Source organism: Micromys minutus (assembly GCF_963924665.1).
Source record: "Micromys minutus genome assembly, chromosome: 1".
Taxonomy (NCBI): Eukaryota; Metazoa; Chordata; class Mammalia; order Rodentia; family Muridae; genus Micromys; species Micromys minutus.
Genome location: NC_137969.1, coordinates 55529780 through 55551537, shown reverse-complemented (window position 1 = coordinate 55551537; position 21758 = coordinate 55529780). Strand labels below are relative to the sequence as shown.

The 21758-nt window shown below is 40.5% G+C and overlaps 1 protein-coding gene across 1 annotated transcript in view; it reads left to right on the top strand.

Annotated features, from left to right (window-relative positions):
* Nucleotides 1-21758, top strand: part of USH2A (usherin) — a gene marked incomplete at both ends in the record, with an annotated part of 645989 nt that overhangs the window by 119716 nt on the left and 504515 nt on the right. The window contains 2 exons of the mRNA XM_080923960.1: nt 3265-3906; nt 19384-19567. Of these exons, the coding sequence (XP_080780086.1) occupies nt 3265-3906; nt 19384-19567 (826 nt within the window). The remainder of the gene's footprint in view (nt 1-3264; nt 3907-19383; nt 19568-21758) is intronic.

Below are 21758 nucleotides of genomic sequence, written 5' to 3'. Positions count from 1 at the left end.
TCCACACATCATGTTTATTGCTAGAGTTACTTATAAGGGGTCACATAATTTTAATTTTGTAATTCTGTACCAAGCTGATTATAATAAACAGCGGGCTTCAGTGTTATTTATCATTTTTTATACAAGACATGCTTTTTTGTTTGTTACTCCCACAGGTATTTTTCAGAAATTAGATTTGATTATAGCAATTTATTACATCCTGCACTTTTGAGGGGAGCCACCGCCACATAAGGACAAAATTTATCAAGTGCCCAAAATGCACCACGTACATAATGCACTTTGAAATTTTGATGTATGAGAATATTATGAGGGAAAGTTTGTTGATGAAGTGCACCCTGTGTTCTAACTGAGCATGCCCTGGCTCCTGCCTGAAATGCACCCTATGTTTTAACTGAGCATGCCCTAGCTCCTGATGAAGTGCATTCTGTGTTTTAATCGAGCATGCCCTGACTCCTGGGTAAATTAAGAAACAAAACCAGAAAAACAACAAACAAACAAACAAACAAGAAAACAAATGAACAAAAGAAACTTTTTCTATTGTCACTCAAGACACCAAGTCCTGTGTGGTTTTACTGAGACTGAACTTCAAAATAATAAGAATGCCTACCAGTGATATGAACACCACACAGAAACATACACATAGATACACACATGCATACATATGCATATTTTGTATGTATGTATTTACATGTAATCCAGAATGATGTATTTTTGTGTGATATAACCCGATCTGTTTCGTTCACACATACATATACAAAACTCCACATCTCTGGTGTACAAACATTTGAATTAGTTAAAAGATGATGGACAGGTATGATGACATCACCCAGGGCTCCTCTGGTTTAAGCAAAGATTACATAAAAGTGTGCAATACTACTCCAGCCTTTGTTTCAGGCAGGGACACAAACACTAACTTAGGAACACAAAGTCTTGCTAAGTTGTGGAGGGCAGCTTGACTCTGTACGTGTCTGGAGTCACTTGCCGAATTCCTTTTGTGTGGCTTTCTTTGTTCTTAAGTATGAGGCATGTTTTAAATTCAAGGTATGGAAACACAAGTTAACCCATGCCTTTGTACACAATGGAGTGGCGGCTTCTCCGATTCGGTGACGTGTGTCCTGTGGGAGTTTGATCCCACAACTTGAAAAACAGAAAGAAATTTTAATTACTTGTAATTCATCATGATCTATTGCCATTTACCTATGCTGCAAACATTGTCCTGCAGGAAAATATAAATATGTATTTTGTGCAGATTAAATCCTCGCTTTAACAATACTGTAAATGGTGATTTTCCAGAGCAAATCTCCACAAGTGAAAGACTTTTAATAAAATCACAAACTTGACATGAATATATATTTTCCTAATAGGATTAGCAACTGTCCTTGCTGCAGATTACCTCGTTAATGGGAAGAAACAAACCCCCTGAAAATACAAGGGTGTGTTGTATGTGTTTCAGAAGGCAAACTGTTTGAGTTAACAAAACTGTTAAATCTTACTAATGATTCTATCACCAGTAAAATACATTACCACCAATAATTTTATTAAAGTAGGTCATTCATCTAGAATAAAAAGGGAGAAGAATGTGAATTAAATGCCAAGTGTGCTAACTCGCCTGCACTTGTTAGCTCTGAGTGTGTTGCCCTGTAGGCCTCCGTGAGTATCGTTAGGAATAGATTACCTGTCAGGAATATGTATGGCATATTCAAATAAGCACTGTGCATATTTTTAAAACTGATCTGATATGAATCCATGTAGACCGATTTTAATAGTTCAAAATGAGTCATAATTCTTGTTAACAATACAGTTATTTTTAAAATTTGCAGCAATCGTGGTCTTTTTTATTTTCCTTATTGAAATTAAATGATATGCCTTAGGTGAGCCATTCATCATTGTTAAGGAACTTGCCTACCACTGGAGTTTGAATGAATTTTTATCCACATGCACACATATTATGCATTTTCTTCCAGCTCAGGGCTGCTTTTCTCCATATCAGTGCCTGAGTGTGTATGTGACTCTTGTTTTAGAAGGTATTTTTATTACAATTACGCAATTATAGTTTGAAATAGATGTCTCTATTGATTCTGATGCAACGGGAGCAGACGTTTACAGTCTCAGATATATAAAGTCTGTGTAGCGGGAACGAAGGGCTCTGAGTCTAAACATCACACCGCTGCATCCTTTGACGTCCCCTTTTTTTGAGACATCTGGCTGCGTCCTTCTTTTGAGACTAACCCGAGTTGTTAGGGGTTTAAGTTTCAGTGACAAAATATTCTCCATTTGTAAACCACTTATATGAGCTCCTCCACCCGGGAAGAACATCAGGCTCTGCGTTCACTCCTTGCGTGAACAGGTGCGTTTGGATCACATGGTTTGACAAGCACTGAGATTGCTTTATGAGCCAAGGCAAGCATAATTTATATTAATTGAAAATGATAAAATATAGGGCCCTACAAAGGATTGGAATCAAAATTACTCTGGATAAGTTCTATTTGTGTGAATTATTTAATTTTTAACAGCTGAATGTAAACGTGCCCGTCGCTGCCACAAAGACAGCTACCAGACCAATGGTTCGTGTTTGCTTGTCCCCAGTGTTTAAAGGTACAGAAGCAAATGCAAGTTTGGTGTATTTGCGGGATACAACATAGCACTCTGTCATGAGGACAATTTCTGAAATTATTGTTTTAGACTAATTGGCATATCTACTGTCTACATGCTTAACATATTTGCAGTAAAGACTGTTAAAATTTATTCCTTTACCATTTTTTGCATGTATACTTTAAGACAGTTTACATTGAGATTCTAGACACAGTGATAGAGAAGTAAGTCTCAGATCCTGCCTGTTCTGCCCAGATGATATTTTCTACTCTACTGATCCTCCTGGAAAAATCTTATCAGTTCTCTTCAGGCAATTTTTTTTTTTTTTTTTTTTTTTTTTTATTTTTAGAAAAGTTACTTGAATGGCCATGTGCATTCTTTTATTCTTCCAAACCTATTCTACTAAAATAATTCTTGTGAAAGCGGGTAAGTCCCAATGCACGGGACAGTGTAACACGTGTATTCTGCATTTTATGTTGCATTGTTTAGCAATTAAGTTCTACAAAGCACCCTGCTTACCACTTGTATGTTAGGGCGAAATTAGTACTGCCATAGCCTATCATCCTGGAGTGGTATCTGTGGTTTGGATCTGTGTTCAATACTGAATCTTCAGCCCTCTTCAGTGATGCCATCTTTCCTCCCTTCACCCTTTCAAATGTGTTTTGTTTCCAGGGCTCAGATGCAATCGGTGCAATTTCGGATTTAAATTTCTCCAGAACTTTAGTGGTGATGGATGTGAGCCCTGCCAATGTAACGTCCATGGCTCGGTGAACCAACTCTGCGACCCACTTTCTGGGCAGTGTGTATGCAAGAAGGAAGCTAAAGGGCTTAAGTGTGACACTTGCAGAGAAAACTTCTATGGGTTGCCCTGGGGTGCTTGTGAGGCCTGTGACTGCAGCAGGACCGGGTCCCAGCCTGGGACCATCTGTGACTCTGAGACAGGGCAGTGCGTTTGCAAGCCCAGTGTTGGAGGGAGACAATGCAGTCAGTGTGAGGAAGGGTACTTCAACCTACATCAGAACAACTCCCACCTCTGTTTGCCTTGTAACTGTGAGAAGACTGGAACAGTAAATGGCTCTCTATTGTGTGACAAGTCAACCGGGCAGTGTCCTTGCAAATTAGGGGTAACTGGTCTGCATTGCCATCAGTGTGAGCCTCACAGGTTCAATTTGACTGTGGGCCATCGTCAAGGGTGTCGGGCGTGCGAGTGTGACTCCTCGGGAACATTACCCGGAAGCATTTGTGACCCCGTCAGTGGCCAGTGCCTGTGTCTGCCTCATCGACAAGGACGAAGGTGTGAGCAGTGTCAGCCAGGTAAGAGAGGCTCCCTGTCAGCTCGGTGACTGCGGGTTATTCCCCTGTGTCTGGCTGCAGCTTCTAAAGAATGTACATTCAACACCGTTGCTACTTTTGTGCCATCCAAACCGAGCTACTCGGCCTGCTTAAGACTGTCTTGTCTGTACATTTGCTGTTTGTGGGGAAGAGAAGGGGTGCTCTGGGGGAATCAAACATACTTCCTGATAGAGGCATGCTATAATTCCTTACATTAAAGTGGGTGCATTTTTAATCAGTTAAAAGATACGTAACTGACAAAGGGGATTATTACTTTGTTTTCTAAAAAGACAAAAGGAAAATTTGACCTAATCATCTGTACAATATCAAATACCTAGGTGATGAACAGAATTTCTAAATAAGTGGCTGGTGGCTGGTAAAAATACTATTAAAGAAAGGGATGTACACTATGGCATCATAAGGTTACATCTAGGAATATTTGTGAATGCCATCATATGATTAAACAGATGGTTGTCTGATCTCACTGTATAGAAGTCCATTTTTTTCAATTGTTTACTAGTGGGAGTAAAGACCTTTGCTTTTTATATAATTTTTAACTAAAGTAATACTTTATAATAAGGTGATCTTTTTTGTTAAGTACAGCTGAAGTTATATTGATTTAGGAAAATCTCAGGAGTCAGTTCTTCTCTGGGTTTTATGATACTCTAGCCATGGGTCCTTGGCTAAGTTTACAGTAACATATAGAAGTTGTCTCCTATTGAGCTGGCCTATTCAGCTGGCCTTAACTCCAGGGTGGTGACTGTTGGTTACTTCCAAAACCGTGCCCCTGTTTCATCACTGGGGATATCTGGCCAGCAGAGAGATCATACATTCAAGAGGAGCTTGGAGACAATGTGAAATGTAAGATGTTGGGCAGGGGAGGGTACAAATGATACAACTGTAGTGTTCTTACTCCTATGGGAGAAAAGCAAGATGAATAAAGCTGCTTAATTCATGATCCCATGAACTTGAAAGCGAGACAAAAGCATAAAACTATAAGAACAAAGCTAAGGTCAGTGTTGGCCAGGAGCTGAGCCTTGTGAAAGAGGACAGACTAGAAACAGACATCCCTAGAGGTTCAGATAAGTTAGTATAGTTTAAAATTTAATTGTGTGAATAGCTACATGATTACCAGATCAATCCAAACCATTGATACACACACAAAAATCTAGGAAATGTCACTTTAAGAAACTATGCTGCAGTAAAACTGAGTAAAAAAAAAAAAAAATCCCACCTTCCAGGCTACAACATTCATATTTTCCTTTCCTCTCCCACCCAAAGAGGCTCCCCTGCTCCCTTCTTCTCCCTCTGTGGATGTTTGGCCACCATGTGTTCCCGATGATGCCTGTGAGCCTATATCAGTTATGCAGAAGCACTTACATGCTACCTGCATTTGGAATTCCAAAGTGGGGCAGGGGAGGATGGGGGAGGGTGCGGGGGGGGGGTTCTCTTTTGCCTCATTCTGACAGCATTTGCACCCCTGAGCTAATTGAGCATGGTCAGAGATGTCAGGGCATCTCAAGTGATCAGTGCACCCAGGAATCTGTTTTAACTCGGTGTAGGGAATGAGTGTCCCCAGGAGATAAGGGCATCGTGAAGAGTCAGGACAACAGGCCAGACGCAGCTGCCAATTCTCTGTCTTTTCCCCATGAACAACCTCTCAAATTTGCTGTCTCCTGAGGTTTTGCTCTCCTGGACTGATTTTGTGTTCTTTCTTTAAACAACTTTTTTCCTTTAAAAGGGTGTCTAATTCTCTGGGTACAGTCTCCTGCATGGTGAATAACCAGGATTCTGCGTCTTTGATTCTCAGTGCTTAAGGGGGTTCCAACGGGTCTGATGATGCATGTTTTGCCTAATTATCTTCCGGTAAAAAAGTGAATGTTTCATTCTAACTGAATTGTGCATGCACTGTGCATGACACCCGTTTTAAACATCTTTTCTAACTTGGGATACGTCTCTGAAACAAAACCTTCTCCTTTTGATAAAACTCTGATGCATCATCCAGCTATCTGGGCCTTCTTAATAACTCTGCATGTTCCTGTGTGTTGTGTCAATGCAGACATAGAGAAAATACATGACAACACAGCTGAAAGAACAGCCTTTTCTTTCTCTGTGCACTATGCACGTCTGCCTCACCCAGGTCCTTCTTAGACAGAGCGTCTCTGGCCTTACACTTCTTTTCATCTTGATCCTAACCAGGGTAACCCATTGTTTCCATCCTTCTGCTGTTTGTCTTCTTTGAGATGTCTCTGCAACAGAATGCTCCCAAAGAAGGGCTCCCAGAGGAGTTCTCCCAAAGAAGGGCTCCCAGAGGAGTGCTCCCAAAGTGTTCTGCAGTCACTTAAAACAAAAGGATGCTTTCCACCCTAACCTGCTGAGGCAACTCAGCCACTCTAGTTCTGGTTTTAGTGTGGGTGGGTGGGGGGCAGGAACCTGGATGACTAGTTGCTAAGAAATCCCTGTCTCCATGCCCTGTGCTGGAATCATGCTACCACACATGGCTTCTTAATTTGTGTTTTTCTGAACTGAACTCAAGTCTTCATACCTATGTGGCATCTCCCTGGCTCCCAATTTCTTAATGCTTTGGTTCATTTTTCTTGGTATTTCCATGTCTAGCCAGTATAGGATGCTATTGCCATTACCCAGACTGCTGGTTACCAAGTATTAACTTTTTTTTTTTTATATCTAGATTGAAACAGACCTGTGTATTCAGTATGTGTAGGATTGGTTGATTTTTTTTCCAATAAAAGTTTTCACTTAAAAGACTGCCTAGCTTCCCATCATGTATTTAGTGAACCAGAAATATTCTCTCAACGTTAAGCATCAGTGTTTTGAAGGTTGAGTTCATTCAAACCTCTATAAATATGTGATCATTCAAACCTCTATAAATATGTGATCGTAAGCCGAGTTTGAAAATGTGCCAACATTTATTTCATGGGCTGCTTATGATTTGAGTCTAGAAAGAAGTTCAAGTTCAAGAAATCATGTTACATTCTCATTCCAAGTGCCTTCATTATATTACTTCTTTTTGTGAAAGTTGTATGGTTCTGTGTAAGAGAAGGAAGCATTTCTTTGTGTGCATATACCATGCTTTATTTGTCTAGCCATCAGATGATGGTAATGTGCATGTCATTACCATCACTTGAGACGACCTGCATAGACCTGGCTGTTGGATGTTAAGTGAAACAAGCCAGGCTCAGAATGGCAGGTAACTCATGAGCTCACCCTTGTGTGGGATGTTGATAAGTGGGGATCACATAAGCATAGAATAAGGGAGGTACTAGACATTGGGAAGTGTGGGAAGAAGAAAAATTTTAGTAACAGAATTCTAAGAAATTTTGGCATGCTGCTGAGGGGTGTGGTGAATACATTATGTCCTAAATACTTCTAAGGAACTAGGCAGAAAGGCATGCTTGTTTTTAATTTTTAATTAATATTTTTACTAATTCTTTGAATAAGCCATGCAATATTTTGCCCATATTCTTCCTACTTTTCACCTTTCCACTTACAAGTCCCTACTCCCCTAACTTTCTTTCTCTTTTTTAAATTTAATAACCCACCAACTCTAATTTGTGTTGTCTATATTTTGATGGGTTTGGGGTCATCCAGTCTCATGTGGCTGACCTACAGGAGCCACACCCTTAAAGGGAGCGGATTTGCCTTCCTTTGAAAGCCATCAGCTGTTTATAGATCCTCAGGTAAGGGTAAGGCTTCTTGAACCGCCTCTCGTGCTTTGCTAGATAACTGGCTTGATCTTGTGCAGGTCTTGTATAGGCAAACACAAATGCTGTGAACTCATGAATATAGTAGTCCTGTCCTGTCCAGAAAACACACACACACACACACACACACACACACACACACACACACATACACACACACACACACACACACACACTCAATACACATACACACTTATGTATATATACATATATGTGTGTGTGTTTATGAGTATGTATATATGTATATATGTGTGTGTGTATGTTGTTGTGTATCAGTTTTTAAAAGTTGAATTAAATTTAAATCAGAACTTGATGCAAAAATGGAGTAGGCGAAGGTAAAATGAGAATGCTTATGTTGTTAAGAATGTCAAGAATGAAACAATTTCCAAACAGTGCAGAATCCTTATATTTGTTTCAGGGACCCAGATTCATTTCCCAGTACCCACAAGGTGGCTCACAGCCATCCATAAATCCAGTTTCAAGGGATCAGACACCTTGTCTGGCCTCTACCTTCACAGAAGTGTTTGTGGTGCATAGACACACAAAGTATCTATATGATATAATTAGTCAGTTGATTAAATTTACAGAAGAATGACAATCTCATATTATGAAAATTTCATGAGAAACACAGTAGAAAAATAGTGAGAGGATGGGATTAGACGACCAGTTCCTGTGGCCACTGACTTGTTAGTGGCCACGGTCTGCCTTCAGCAATCAACAGCTCTGAGCTTCTTCCAGCATTGTTGCTGCTCAGTGGTAGGCAGTGCTGTTTCTCCGTAAGAATGTAAATGGCACCCACTGCAGCTTTCTTCTACTCCTCACCCTTTGGTCAAGATTTCTTTGCATGTCCACAGAGAGCTAAGTGTAAGAGAGACTTCTGAAGTGAATCTGTGTACATATATGTACTTATATTAAACACATGAGCCCCCATTTTAAAAATGGAAAAGACATTGAATTGATACAGATAATTAGCAGATCACAAACTTGATTGTAGTCCATCTGCTAACTCTTAAGGAAATCCCTCCAGCAACCATGGGTTTGCCACTTATTACATGGCTCTAACTATTAGTGAAATTTGAAATAACTACCCAGAGATGCAAAAGGCCAGTGGGGTGCTAAGGGAATGATACATGAACACAATCCCTTGTTAGTTTTATATATATATATATATATATATATATATATATATATATATATACACATATATATTATAGTGCTCTGATTATAATCTCACATATGGCTCACATACTCCCTAGAATGAGGTCTCTTCCCCAGTCATCTAGAGATACTGACCCAGGACTATAAACTCTGGAATGGAATTGTAATATTCCACCAAAAGGTACAGTTTATACTGATAAATCCTCCCACTACTGAGACTTTTGATCATGGATACTGTAGATGTCTTAGACTAATCAAAGAATATTATATTGTTATAATGAGGTTGAGTCAGTTGATTTTAATAGCTTTGGTGATGAATGATGTTGGGATAATGTTAGAAGGTAGGATTGGGGTTGTGGCCATATATAGTTGTTGTGCAACATGAATGATAGTTGTAGCTGGGTGGTCTTTATTTGATGGTATTTTTATTATTGTTGAGATTTACTGATCAAAGAATATTGTACTTGCACTACTGAGTAGAGCTTTCATTGAGTGTCAGTTGATGGGGCAAGTGGTAGGAAGCTAAGCTACAAATGAATACTTAATGCTCACTTTACAGCCATGGTCTGCAGAGCTTCAGAACTGCTCCCTTCTCTGGCCCTATATTTCACACCCTTCCTCAGTGGCACCAACTGCTCTGAGTGTGTAAAAGTTTATGAATGGCTAATTGGATGGGTGTTGTCCATGCCCATAAAGCCCACCAAGGGGTGATCTCAGTAGAAGCAGAAACTGCTTTGTACAGAGAAATGGCGGACTGAGTTTGTCATTGTTTCTTAGTTTTTCTTCCTTTCTTTTTTTGTTTCCAGTTTTCCTTGTTAGGATTACAAGTGCTCAATTCAAAGAACAGCCCGATCAGCCACTCTTGTTATTGATACAACTCCTGAGTATTTCTCAGGCTCTCCAACTAAGGAAACTCCTGACCAAGCATCCTCAGTGCATAAGATATTAGGTTGGCTTTGTACGCACACTAGCCGAATTAGTTAGCCTTGTCCCAAAGACGCTGATGCTCTGAGAAATCAAATATGAGAAGGGTAAACTCGAAATGCTTTAAATGTGAGCATTGTTTTTTTCATTGCTGGCTTTAATACCCACTCTGCCTTCCTTGAAAGAAGATGGCAACTGTCCCCACCCTTTTGGAAGGAGTTTTGTGGCATCTCTAGTTAGATAAAGAGTAAAAGAGGAGTTAGTCTCCTAAAAGATAAGCAATCAATATCATTTAAATTCCAAGTAGACAGCTGAGGTGGGGTTTGAGGTTGGAGGTACCAAGGCAGGATCAAGGCAGGGGTAGGGTTGGGGTTGGGGATACCTGATGAGAATCGAGTGAAAACAAAGACAGAGAGTGATTTTCCCAGCATCCTCTCCCTTTTTAGTTTAATTTTATGTGTACCAAGATTCTTGTGGGCATAATTTTACAAATTGTGATTTAAAGAAGCCTCAAAGCCCTCTACCTAAGCTCTGCTATATTCAACTACCCTGTGGCTTTCAGTTCTTTTATACTTATTAATATTTTTAATATTGTCCATTTAGTGATCTCCTACTTTTTAATTACATTTTGGGTGTGAACTTCAATACTTCAGTTCTTTGGGAGAAAATGTATTTGCCTTTGCATCACCTTAGAGAAATTGTCTAGGTATTTTTAATTACCTAACTCTGTGACTCAGGACACTGGCTATTTTTTCTACTAAAAATATTGACCATACTTGATGTTTTCCCTTGAATGTTGCAGTTTGTAGAATTTGGGAGCTTGACCTTCCTCTTCTGATTTGGGGGAATCTGCAGTACCTACCCCATAGCTTGTTTCTGTACCTCACCTTTGCATTTGCCTCATGTCTGGTCCTGAGTTTTCATACATCTCTATCTTAGCTTGTCTTGGTTTATTTGTATAAACAGCCCAACATGTGCTCCAGCAGCATCTAAAAAGAATATGAGGAACAAACTCACTGTATTCTAGAGTGGTCTTTATTGTTTGAGAATATCCAGCTGCGAAGAGGTATGTGAAACTTGACTTGTGCTTCAGTTTTCATAAAAATCGCACACCATTGTTTAAGCAGTTTTGCCATATTTTACCTTCCCCAGCTTTCTAGGTGTTTCTATAATTTCTGTATATCTCGTTTCCAGAAATTTTCAGGCTGGTGCACTTTTTATTTAACAATTCTGCTGTTCAGTGAAGTGTGTTTGTTCATGTATGACCATTCTTTTGTTGTATGGAAATCTACCTGATTGATTTGCTGCAATGTGTAGACTGATTTTGACCACATAACTACATGCCAAGACTGACCAAGCTGAGAAATAAAATGATCTGTTGCAGGTAGCCTTTTCACGGTCTCCCTGTTGGATAAAACACCCCACACTTAGTCTACCAATTCCTTCCTCTGTGTCCTCCTTCTGCAGATAAAGCTTCCTGTCTTCTCCTAAAATGTGAGCCCAACAACCTCTTTCTTGGGGGAGGGATAAATCAACACTGTATCTGACTGGAGAGATTTTTGAAGCTTTGAAGCTCACCCTTTCTTGGTTTATGTGAGCTTGATCAATATGCTCCTATGGGATTCTCCACTGAAAAATCCGTATTTTTCTGTCTTCAATGTCTGTTATTGACTGCTACCCGCTTTTAGAAAAAAAATAATTTCATTTGGGGGAATTTTGAGAAGAAAAAGATTGCTCAATCTACCATGTTTAACTGACAGTGCTGCCCTGCATTTTCTGGGCTGTAATCTTGTCATGTCAGATCATTATAACCAGGCTTGACTCCTCTTTCTCCCAGAGCTCCCGACTCATCCATCACAATCAGTCCTGGGGGCTTTCCCTCACAGTGTGACTCTGTTTTGATCACTTCCTAACACTCCCACTCACTCCTCTCCAGTCTGAGCAACTTTTTCCTGAACTAGCCAAGCAAATTCCAAACTCTCTGGCTCTCTACTTTATCCTTCTTCAAGGACTCCTGGCCATACCATGCCAGAGACAGGTCTCCCCAAAAGTCAGCCAAGTCTTGTCGAACCCACCCTCCACTGACTTCCTGCAGAGAGAAGCACAAAGTAGGCAGGCTTCCATTGGTGCCACGGTCTGCAATTTTTAGAAGATCCCTCACTATGTCAGTGTCTCCCCAGCCAACTCATGTTACTGTGACGCTGCACATCATCTGATGCTGTTTCTCAGGCATATGGTACAGAACCTTCATAAATGGCTATCCATAAATATTTATTGAATGAGTAATTATGTATAAAAATACCTCAGTTGCCTTTGTCTATTTTTAGGAAGAGAACAGCAAAGGCCTTTGGAAATGTCCTTGTGCCTCAAGATGATCACTTTCTTACTCCACAAGGAGGAATAGTAGCCCAAGTTGTGTGCATTTTGAAAACAGAACAAGATATAGTGTTCACGAATGCACATCATAAGAATGGGGCAAAGTATAATTGAGATGCCCATTGGTTTTGCCATCTTCTGACTTAAGAGTCCCCACTCTGAATGTTGCCGTCTGGCTTTCAGCTCTTAAAACAACACTTGCAGGGAGAACACAAGCCTTACTATGAAGTAGACATGCTTGACCCAGCAGTCTCTACTCTCCCCTACTTCTTCCCATGTGTGAGTCAAAGATTGCATAACACTGGGTACCAGTGCACATAGGCACATACAAGCAATGGAACCTAGAGGGAGAATCTCAGCCAAAAGACCCTGCTTGCTTCTCTTCTGTGACTATAAATATAAATTGGCCCATGCTAGAGGGCTCCACATAGATTCTTGTCCCACTTTCTTAAAAAAGCACCATTGAGGAAGGTTTGTGTAATGAAGTCTCATGTATTATTAACCTAACCTTAGTACGGACATGCAAGGAATGGGCTTAATTCAGCTGAAATTTATAGGCAATTTGTTAACACAGCAATGTGCAGTGGAAGGCACGTTAAAGCCACACTGGCTTTAATACGCCATTCAATAACTTGAGCAGAGGTTAAAAATGCTGCTTAACCTCCATTAAGTATTTTTAAAATGCTTTAATTTAAAATTATTTGTAGTGTGTGTATGAAGATGAACGTACACATACCCACAATAATAAATACAGTACTAAACATGTTTCCCCTGGTCTTTTCTCCAGCTCTGGATGACCTCTTACCATTCAGCAGCTGTGCTTAATCAGAGGCCAGACTGAGAAAGGCAGGAAAGGGTGTCAAGCCATCCCGAGCTAGTGACCCTCCCATGTCCTTGAGAACCAGAGGCCGATGGAGGGTTTTATTGAGGGCGCCGCAGCTTTGAAATACAATAAAGCCTATTTTATAGTGGAAACAGCTTCTTGTGACATGTTGAGTCCTAACAGAACAATGCTTCATGCTTTCTCCAGCTCTCGCTTTTGCCTTTTACTTTGTAAGTCACATACACAATTAGGGAGAAAAACAAAGTATCTTGTTTCATTAGGAAACGTATCCTCCTGGCGAAATGACGGCTCATAAACCAAAATTTCATGAAGACCCCGCCAATGGAACTAGAATCAGGTGGCTGATGTTCTCTTCAGAATTGGAGCATCTGTTGGCGTAGAGAATCAAAGCACACCAATGTGCTTAGTGGGGGGGGGGAGTAACTTTTGAGTTAATATGCTTTTCCCACTGAGTTGAGCCTCATGATAAGCATGTCTCCCACGACAAAGGCTAGAAATTTATCTTGCCTTGGAAAGAACCCAGACTACACTCTTCCAATTGTGTGGAAGGAGGGAAGACCTTATTTCAACTTCCATTTAGAAAACTCTCATTTCTGTCAAGACTTCATAATAACAGTTTCAATAACAATGGTGCAGAATAAATGCTGAGCATTTACTACGTGCTCTGCTCTGCCTTGGAGCTTTGCTGTGAAGTTCCGTGTAATACACATATTTCCGTGATGGAGGATTCCTTCCCTCCCCACCTAGTAAGGCAAAAGAGAGTAGAGGCGTTTAGAAGTCTCTGATAATCTGACCGCAGATGTGCCTCAGACTATGGGACATTTTTTGAAAAGAAGAAAATTGTCTTTAAGAGTCATTAAAAATCGCTCGAGGCTGCTGTAAATTAGATATAGTTGCAATTATCTGTAACATCTCTTCTTCAACTTCCCTCTACACGCGATCCTGGCTTGCTGCCTCTGGCCCTGGGATAGCTCATTTGTGGTGGAAAATCCAAGGAATGAGCATGGAAACACAGCGCTGTTGTCGGCTGCCTGAGTGAGTGAATGGAGCTCAGGCTCGAGAAATGGCATGATCTACATAAACTAGGTTGGAAGACTTTAGAGATAGTTTCTAGACCATAGAGACTTGGAAGTGTCAGTTTGACAAATGCTGAAATGCAGTAGAATGAAAGTATACCATAAAAGTTTGACCTGGGTTATGGCAATATGCAATGGTTGTACAGTCATTTTCATCTCCCTATTCGATGCTTAGAAAGTATGCTATGACTGGGCATGGTGGTCCATGCCTTTAATCCCACCACTGAGAAGACAGAGACGGGCATTTCCTCTGTGAGTTCCAGGCTACATAGTAAGTGGCTGGCCAGCTAGAGCTACACAGTGAGATGCTGTCTTAAAAAAAAAAAGGAAGAAAACAAAGAGTTAAGAGCCTTCCCACATACACACAGATGCTCACATGGGTAAGAAAGCTGAGCTTTGTGTAAAACACACAAGTCTAGGGGAAAGCTTAGGGGTATTGGCTTCTACCACACCCTTTGTTCTAAACACAAGAGACTTTTAGAGGGCTGACAGTTGCCATCTCTCATTTGATCCTTCAGATGATTTGTTGAAAGTCACATTTTTATTGTGCCAATACTTCCACATCCCTTTCCACATTCCCTGAGAGACTGGACCAGGCTGACCAGTCACTCTTGACTCATAAATTCCTACTGAGCCTCTTTACCTCACTTTAGGAAAAAATACTTTTGTACTTTAAGTGTTTATCCAACTATCCCCCCATTCTTTATCCAGCTATCCACCAACCTTTCTTCCAGACATCCACCCATCCTTCCACCTACCCATTAAGCTATATACTCACTTCGTTGCTGAATCCAGTTTTCAGTTGGCACGTCTGTTTAATGTAATACCAGATACTGGGTCCTGGGCTCGTCTAAGACAAAATTACAAGCATACAAAGGCCTTGTGCTTTAAACCGAGAAATCTGCTTTCTGTAAGCACAAGGAACATGTAATATAGAAGAAAAGAATGGGCTCTTCAAGGATGGGGGCATGGATAATAAAATAGAGGAAATCTGAGCTGGGCTTTAAGAGTATATAGGACTGGAAAGATAACAGGAGCTTACAATTGCCAAAAGAGAAAATGAATGCAGAGCCCTTATCGCCTATCGAGTTTAATAAGAGTGCTTGCTAACTGTCCTAAATAACACAGTGGCGAGCAGTGTGGTGTTTTTACTCCCAGGAACATTGGGTCAAAATTATGGAAAATGCTGTCAGCATTATTTTTTTATTTAAAAACACCCAGATGAAAGGAAGCATTGGGATCCTGATTTGGAAATCTGCAGCCATTGGCACTACATCTAGACACCCTAATTTTGCGGCCCATCTCACCATAGATGCCTCCCACAAACATCCTGTCCATAGTCTAAGGTGCAGGGTCCTGTTTCCTAATGGCCTATAATGAGTGCCGAGCCCAGCGCTGCCCTCCTTTCCTGAACAGGGCCCAGAGGTTAAGTTTGTTTTCTTTCTCCCATTTCAGGATCTTAGCAAAGCCTAGTTGTTCATGGTCCCCTGGAGGGATATTGCTAGGAAATGTGCTCTCCTTTATGCTCAGGACAGGTGCTGTGCTTTGCAAATAACCCCAACAGGAGCCGATATCCCCAGTCTTACTAATAATGTAGCACTCCTGGGGTTCTGGGGGCTGTTCCACTGCTTACAGCAGTTACCATATGACGGCCACTCTCTTTGAGCTGGACACACTGCTGTCCTTTACCTGATGTTTGCATTGTACAGGACTGTGCCAGCTGAAACATGAGAGGAAAGGAGAAGCTATACCAGGCTGGCTTGCGCCTGAGAACTCTCAGCTCCACAGAAAACACACTTAGCACACTGGCCCGATGCCTGTGTTTTAAGAAAGCCACAGAAAGACGTTCAAGAGGGAGAACAGTTTCAGAGCAAATTCACTTCCCACGATACAGATGTAAAGATGCGGACCATGAAGCTGAAGTAATGGTGTGAGATCTGAGATGTATTGAGCCACAGTAGAAATTAAGGTCAGTTATAATTAAGCCACACTCAGGAGTGGAAGTTCAAGCGAGAGGGGAGGGAAAACGTTGTTTTCTATAGTTGGAAGCCATCAAAGGAGAGGTAATGGTCTAGAATTAGGCACATTCAGGTGATTCGGCAAGTAATCTCTGTGCAGGAAGTTGCCTTCGTCATCCTAATTGAACTGCTTAAAAATAGGACAACTAAAATACTGGTGGGATTAGCCTTTCTAATCAAGTCCTGGTAAGAGGCACATTCACTAGATGCTCCAGCGTGGGTGAGATCTCAGCGTTTTTCTCTGCATGCTAACAGCCACCATGCCTGCTTTCTGCCTCAGTGGATGCTGTGTGTTTCTCACGCTTTCTTAAAGAGGGTGTCCTATGCTGACATTTCTGATGTTTTTTATGTACAGTATCTTGCTCTCCAAGATATGAACTACCTAATCATACATACCCAAATGCAACCTTGTTTGTAGACACATAGCTATTAAATTATTTCTTGTGAAAATGGTCCTTTATTGGAGGAGAGTTCTCTGTGGCTCAAAGCTCTTGCAGTAAGTCCAAATTAATTCTAAGTATCAATGCTAAGGGGTCCCTTATGCAAACTGGAGAGCTCTTAAGACTTCATGATACCACCCTTGTGAATGTAAGAAGCTAGGCACCTTGCTCCAAGAAAGGACACGTTCCATCTCAGAGACCAAAGAGAAGCTTTTGGCATTTGTGACTTGGATCATACAACAAACCAGGTACTGGGCCAGTTGATGTGGCTGTAACCTGTTCCTGCAAGTGGATGTGAGGATAAATGTAAAGAAATAAATCATGTAATCTGATGATAAACTATCATGAAGATAATGTCCCCTCCCTGAATTGTCTGCCTGGGTGTTCTAGATCTTTCAATTTATCCCATTCACTGCCGACAAACATTATATTTACTGTGCTGCAAGCTAAGAGCACTGCTAGAACCAGGACAGTGATTGTTTTGTGACTCTAGGACGATGGCTTCTTTGTGACCAGATCCTCCTTGTATGTGAGACCTGAGCAGGTATTCCCTGCTTCCCTCCATAGGACAGACAACAGAGGGAGGGGTGGCTTTGTTTTCCGGCTTATTCTCTTCACTAAGACAAATATGTCCCAAAAGATCATGACGTTACTACAGTTTCATCCTCCAGAACTTTACCTGATAGGTAGTTTCTGTGATCCCTGTTTCCTGTTGCCTCCACTAAACATGCTTGGTAGCATTTTCTATGTGCTTGTGTGTGTGTGTATCAAGTAGATGTGTGCATGTGTGCTAACACATGCATCTATATACACTACACCAAGAACCCTTTCTAATTCTTTCAAATGGCTAAGACTTTTCTGATTTTGTGTTGTTGTCATCAGGCTTCTGGCTTCAGAAGGCTTTGAAGAACTCGGGTGGGATTAGGAGCCCTGCTTTCCTTTCTTGACTTTTGACATAAGGAAAGGATGTGGATTGTGGAATAAAACTAAAATCTTTAAACTCTGTGTATGGGGGGAGTACATGGTATGTGAGTGTACACACACACACACTGTATGTTTATATGTATGCATGCTTTGTGGGTGCAGTGCTTGTGGAACATACTGACTCCTTGGGTCCAGTATTAGCTCATCAGTGTTCAGTGAAGGCCTACTATGGGTAATGAAGAGATGATTTATACAGATGCGGTTCTGACCCTGATGCAGGTGACAGGCTGATGAAAATTAGATTAATTACATGTTTCTGGGCACTGGCGGGAATCAGCAGGAAGCAGTGAAGCTATCAGAGGCATGCCTGAATTGGCCGAGAGAAATTTGCTCATGGACTTGAGGAGTCCTGGCTTATGGAGCAGAAGAGATAGACTGAAAATATTGCCATGGACAGAGCACCCCCCCACTCCCACACCCCAGAAAGGCATTCAAGGGTCATGAACAGAAAGAACAAAACAACTCTGCAGCCTTCTGAGTTGGGAAACGACTGTAGAGGGGTAGGGGTGGGAAAAGTGGAAAGCCATGGTTGCAATTATAATTTTCTTGAAGCAAATAAGCCATCAATAAGGGGAAAAGGCATCACAAGTATCTCTTGAGAAAAGTGGTTTCAACTCTACTGTGAAGAATGGATCAAGAGGAGGTCAGGGCTTGCCAGTGGGTGAATGGCTTCTGGAGATGGACAGCCTGTGCTTGAAATTGGCTTGTGGCGATCATTAGTTCAGTGTGGGGGAGGGGTCGCAAAGCTTCCTAAACTTCTGTTTTCTAGTCTGCATAAGAACATGTTAACGTCTAAACAGATGGCTGTATGCGAGTCTCCTGCGGTACTGGTTCTTGGTACACACCATGAAAAACTTAGCGGTAGCCTTCACAGGGAGGCGGGAAGGAAGAATAGAAGATTAATAATCCTTTGGAAACACTGTCCACAGCTCCCGATGACTAACGAAGTGCAGATCACGCATGAAAGAAATAGTTAAAAGGCCGAGGATTTTAACAGTGTTTTGTATGATCGATTATGTTTGAGTTTCAAATAATAACCACTTAACAAATAAAGTGCATTTTTTACTATAAAAATCATTGTTATATTAGATTAAATGTTAACTTGAAATCTTGTATTTTATCTGACTTTTTTTCTTTTTTACCAAATGTCTCTCTGATACATCGTATATACCACTTCCTATTGGGTAACAATTTGGAGCCAAATAGGTGGAGAGGGTGATTGGGAGAGGGAGGACCTTCATGGAAGCAAGTTGAGGGGGAGGAGGAAGGGGAGTGGGGGGTGGGGAGGGAAAGGTATAACATTTAAAATGTAAATACAGAGAATATTCAATAAAATTGAAAAAAAAAAGAAGAGGGCAGTTTTAGTCAAAGAACCTCAAATAGGCCTAAATTACTTTAAATTGTGAATTAATTAATTTTAAATGTGAATGAATGTTTTGCCTGTATATATATATATATATATATATATATATATATATATATGTGTGTGTGTGTGTGTGTGTGTGTGTGTGTATGTATGTATGTATGTATGTATGTATGTATGTATGTATGTATCACAGGTGCCTGGTGTCCAGTGACGCCAAAATAGGGTCTTAGAAATTGCTGGCAATGAAGTTTGGAACAGTTGTAAGTTGCACGCATGTTTTTGGAACTGAACTGAGGGCCCCTATAATAGCAGTGAGTGTTCTTAACCACGGAGCCACCTCCCCAGCCCCGACACTAAATTTTTATGTAAGCGACTGAATGGTTGTTTTTATTTGCCATTAATATATTCATCAAGAAGAGCTCTAGCCACTGTTACAGCAAAGGCCTGGAGGTCCCTTGAGATTATTTTGGGTTTGTGTGCTATCAAAACGCTGTCATTTTTAGAGAAGCTTGAACCCAAAGTGAAAATGAAAGCTTTTTTCTTATTTCTAGGCTTTTACATCTCTCCTGGCAATGCCACCGGCTGCCTGACATGCTCATGCCACACAGCTGGTGCTGTGAGCCACATCTGTAACAGTGTCACCGGGCACTGCTCTTGCCGAGATCCCTCCACCACTGGGCTCGGCTGTAACCAGTGTCGAGACCACTACTTTGGATTCGATCCTGAGACTGGAAGGTAAATCTGTATTTGTATGGATAACAAAGCATTATATATAGATCTTTATCTTTAGTTTTCCTTATCAAGAAGAACTTCGGCCACTTTTAAGCAATAATTTCTAAAAAAAAAAAAAAAAAAAGTCCTTTGACTGATCTATTTTTAATTTCTTTATATCTTGTTCACTAAACGTAATGGTTATCACTTCATTCTGTGTTTGTGAACTCCCTTGATATTCTCCCATCATCTCTAAAAAACACTCTCTAGTGACCAAGAGATAGCTCCATTTTCTCTTTTTTTGAAACTGTATATATATGTGTGTGTGTGTGTGTGTGTGTGTGTGTGTGTGTGTGCACATGTGTGCATTTCTACAGATGGAAGACAGAGGTCAACTTTGGTTATTGTTCCAAGGAGCTGACCTTTATAATAAAGGATCTCTAGCTAGCTTGGAATTTGCCTGTTAGGCCATGCTGAATCAAGGATCTGCTATACAAATAACTCTGTACTACCTTGCTTGGCTTTTCTGTGTGGGTTCTGAATCTCAAATTCAAGTCCTGATGCCTCTCACAGCAAGAAGTTTGTCATCTAAACCCCTTCTCCCACCCAAACTTAGTATTTTTATTGTTTTTTTTTTGTTTGTTTGTTTGTTTTTTTTTTTTTTTTTTTTTTTAAGAAAGACACTATTCCCTTCAGTTTACCACAGTTCTCACCTTTTGGTTTCCTTAAATCCAAGTGGTTTGTGGTGAGATAATTCTGCTTTTTCTCTCTCTCCATTTCCACCCAGCATACCTCCTAACCCAGCTACTTACAGGATCCAAACCTGCTTACAGAGGAGTGTGCTGTCACTTGTCACTCTGCAGGATGTCTGGCTAGCACCGGAGTTGGAGTCTCTGGGTTAGACAGTAGATTGAAATGTTAATATTAACTAATGAGAAGTAGAAAGAGATAAAGAAGACAGTATATGGAAAGATCTCCTACGCTCATGGATTGACAGGATTAACACAGTAAAAATGGTCATCTTGCCAAAAACAATCTACATATTCAATGCAATGTGCATCAAAATTCCAACTCAACTCTTCATATAGTTAAAAAGAGCAATTTGCAAATTCATTCGGAATAACAAAAAACCAAGGATAGTGAAAATTATTCTCAACAATGAAAGCACTTCTGGGGTAATCACCATTGCTGACCTCAAGCTGTATTACAAAGCAATTGTAATTTAAAAACAAAACAAAACAAAACAAAACTGCATAGTATTGGTACATAGGCAGGCAGGTAGATCAACAGAATAGAGTTAAAGATCCAGAAGTAAACCCACACACCTAAGGTCACTTGATCTTTGACAAAACCATCCAGTCAAAAAAAAAAATAGCATTTTCAACAAATGGCGCTGTACCAACTGATGGTCAGTATGCAGAAAAATGAAAATCAATCTATTCTTATTGCCCTGTACAAAGCTCAAGTCCAAGTGGATCAAGGACCTTCACATAAAACCAGATATACTGAATCTAATAGAAGAGAAAATGTGAAAGAGCTTTGACCACATGAGCACTTGGAAAAGTTTCCTGAAGAGAGCACCAACGGTTTATGTTCTAAGATCAAAAATCGACAAATGGGACCAAATAAAATTACAAAGCTTATGTAAGGCAAAGGACACTATCATTAGGACAAAACAGCAATCAACAGAATGACAAAAGGTATTTGCCAATTCTATATCCAATAGAGGACTAAAATCCAAAATATATAAAGAACTCAAGAAATTAGACTGCAGAGAATCAAAAAACCCTATTAAAAATGGGGAACAGAGCTAAACAAAGACTTCTTAACTGAAGAATATAAAATGGCTTAGAAGCACCTAAACAAATGTTCAATATCCTTTGTCCTCAGGGAAATGCAAATCAAAACAACCCTGAGATTCTACCTCAGACTAGTCAGAATGGCTAATATCAAAATCTCAGATGACAACAGATGCTGGTGAGGATATTAAGAAAAGCAACATGAATTGCAAGCTGGTACAATCACTCTGGAAATCAGTCTGGTGGTTCCTTAGAAAATTGGACATAGTACTACCAGAGGACCCAGCTATACCATTCCTGGGCATATACCCAAAAGATACTCTAACATACAACAATGACACATGTTCTACTATGTTTATAGCAGCTTATTTATAATAGCCAGAATCTGGAAAGAACCCAGATGTTATTCAATAGAG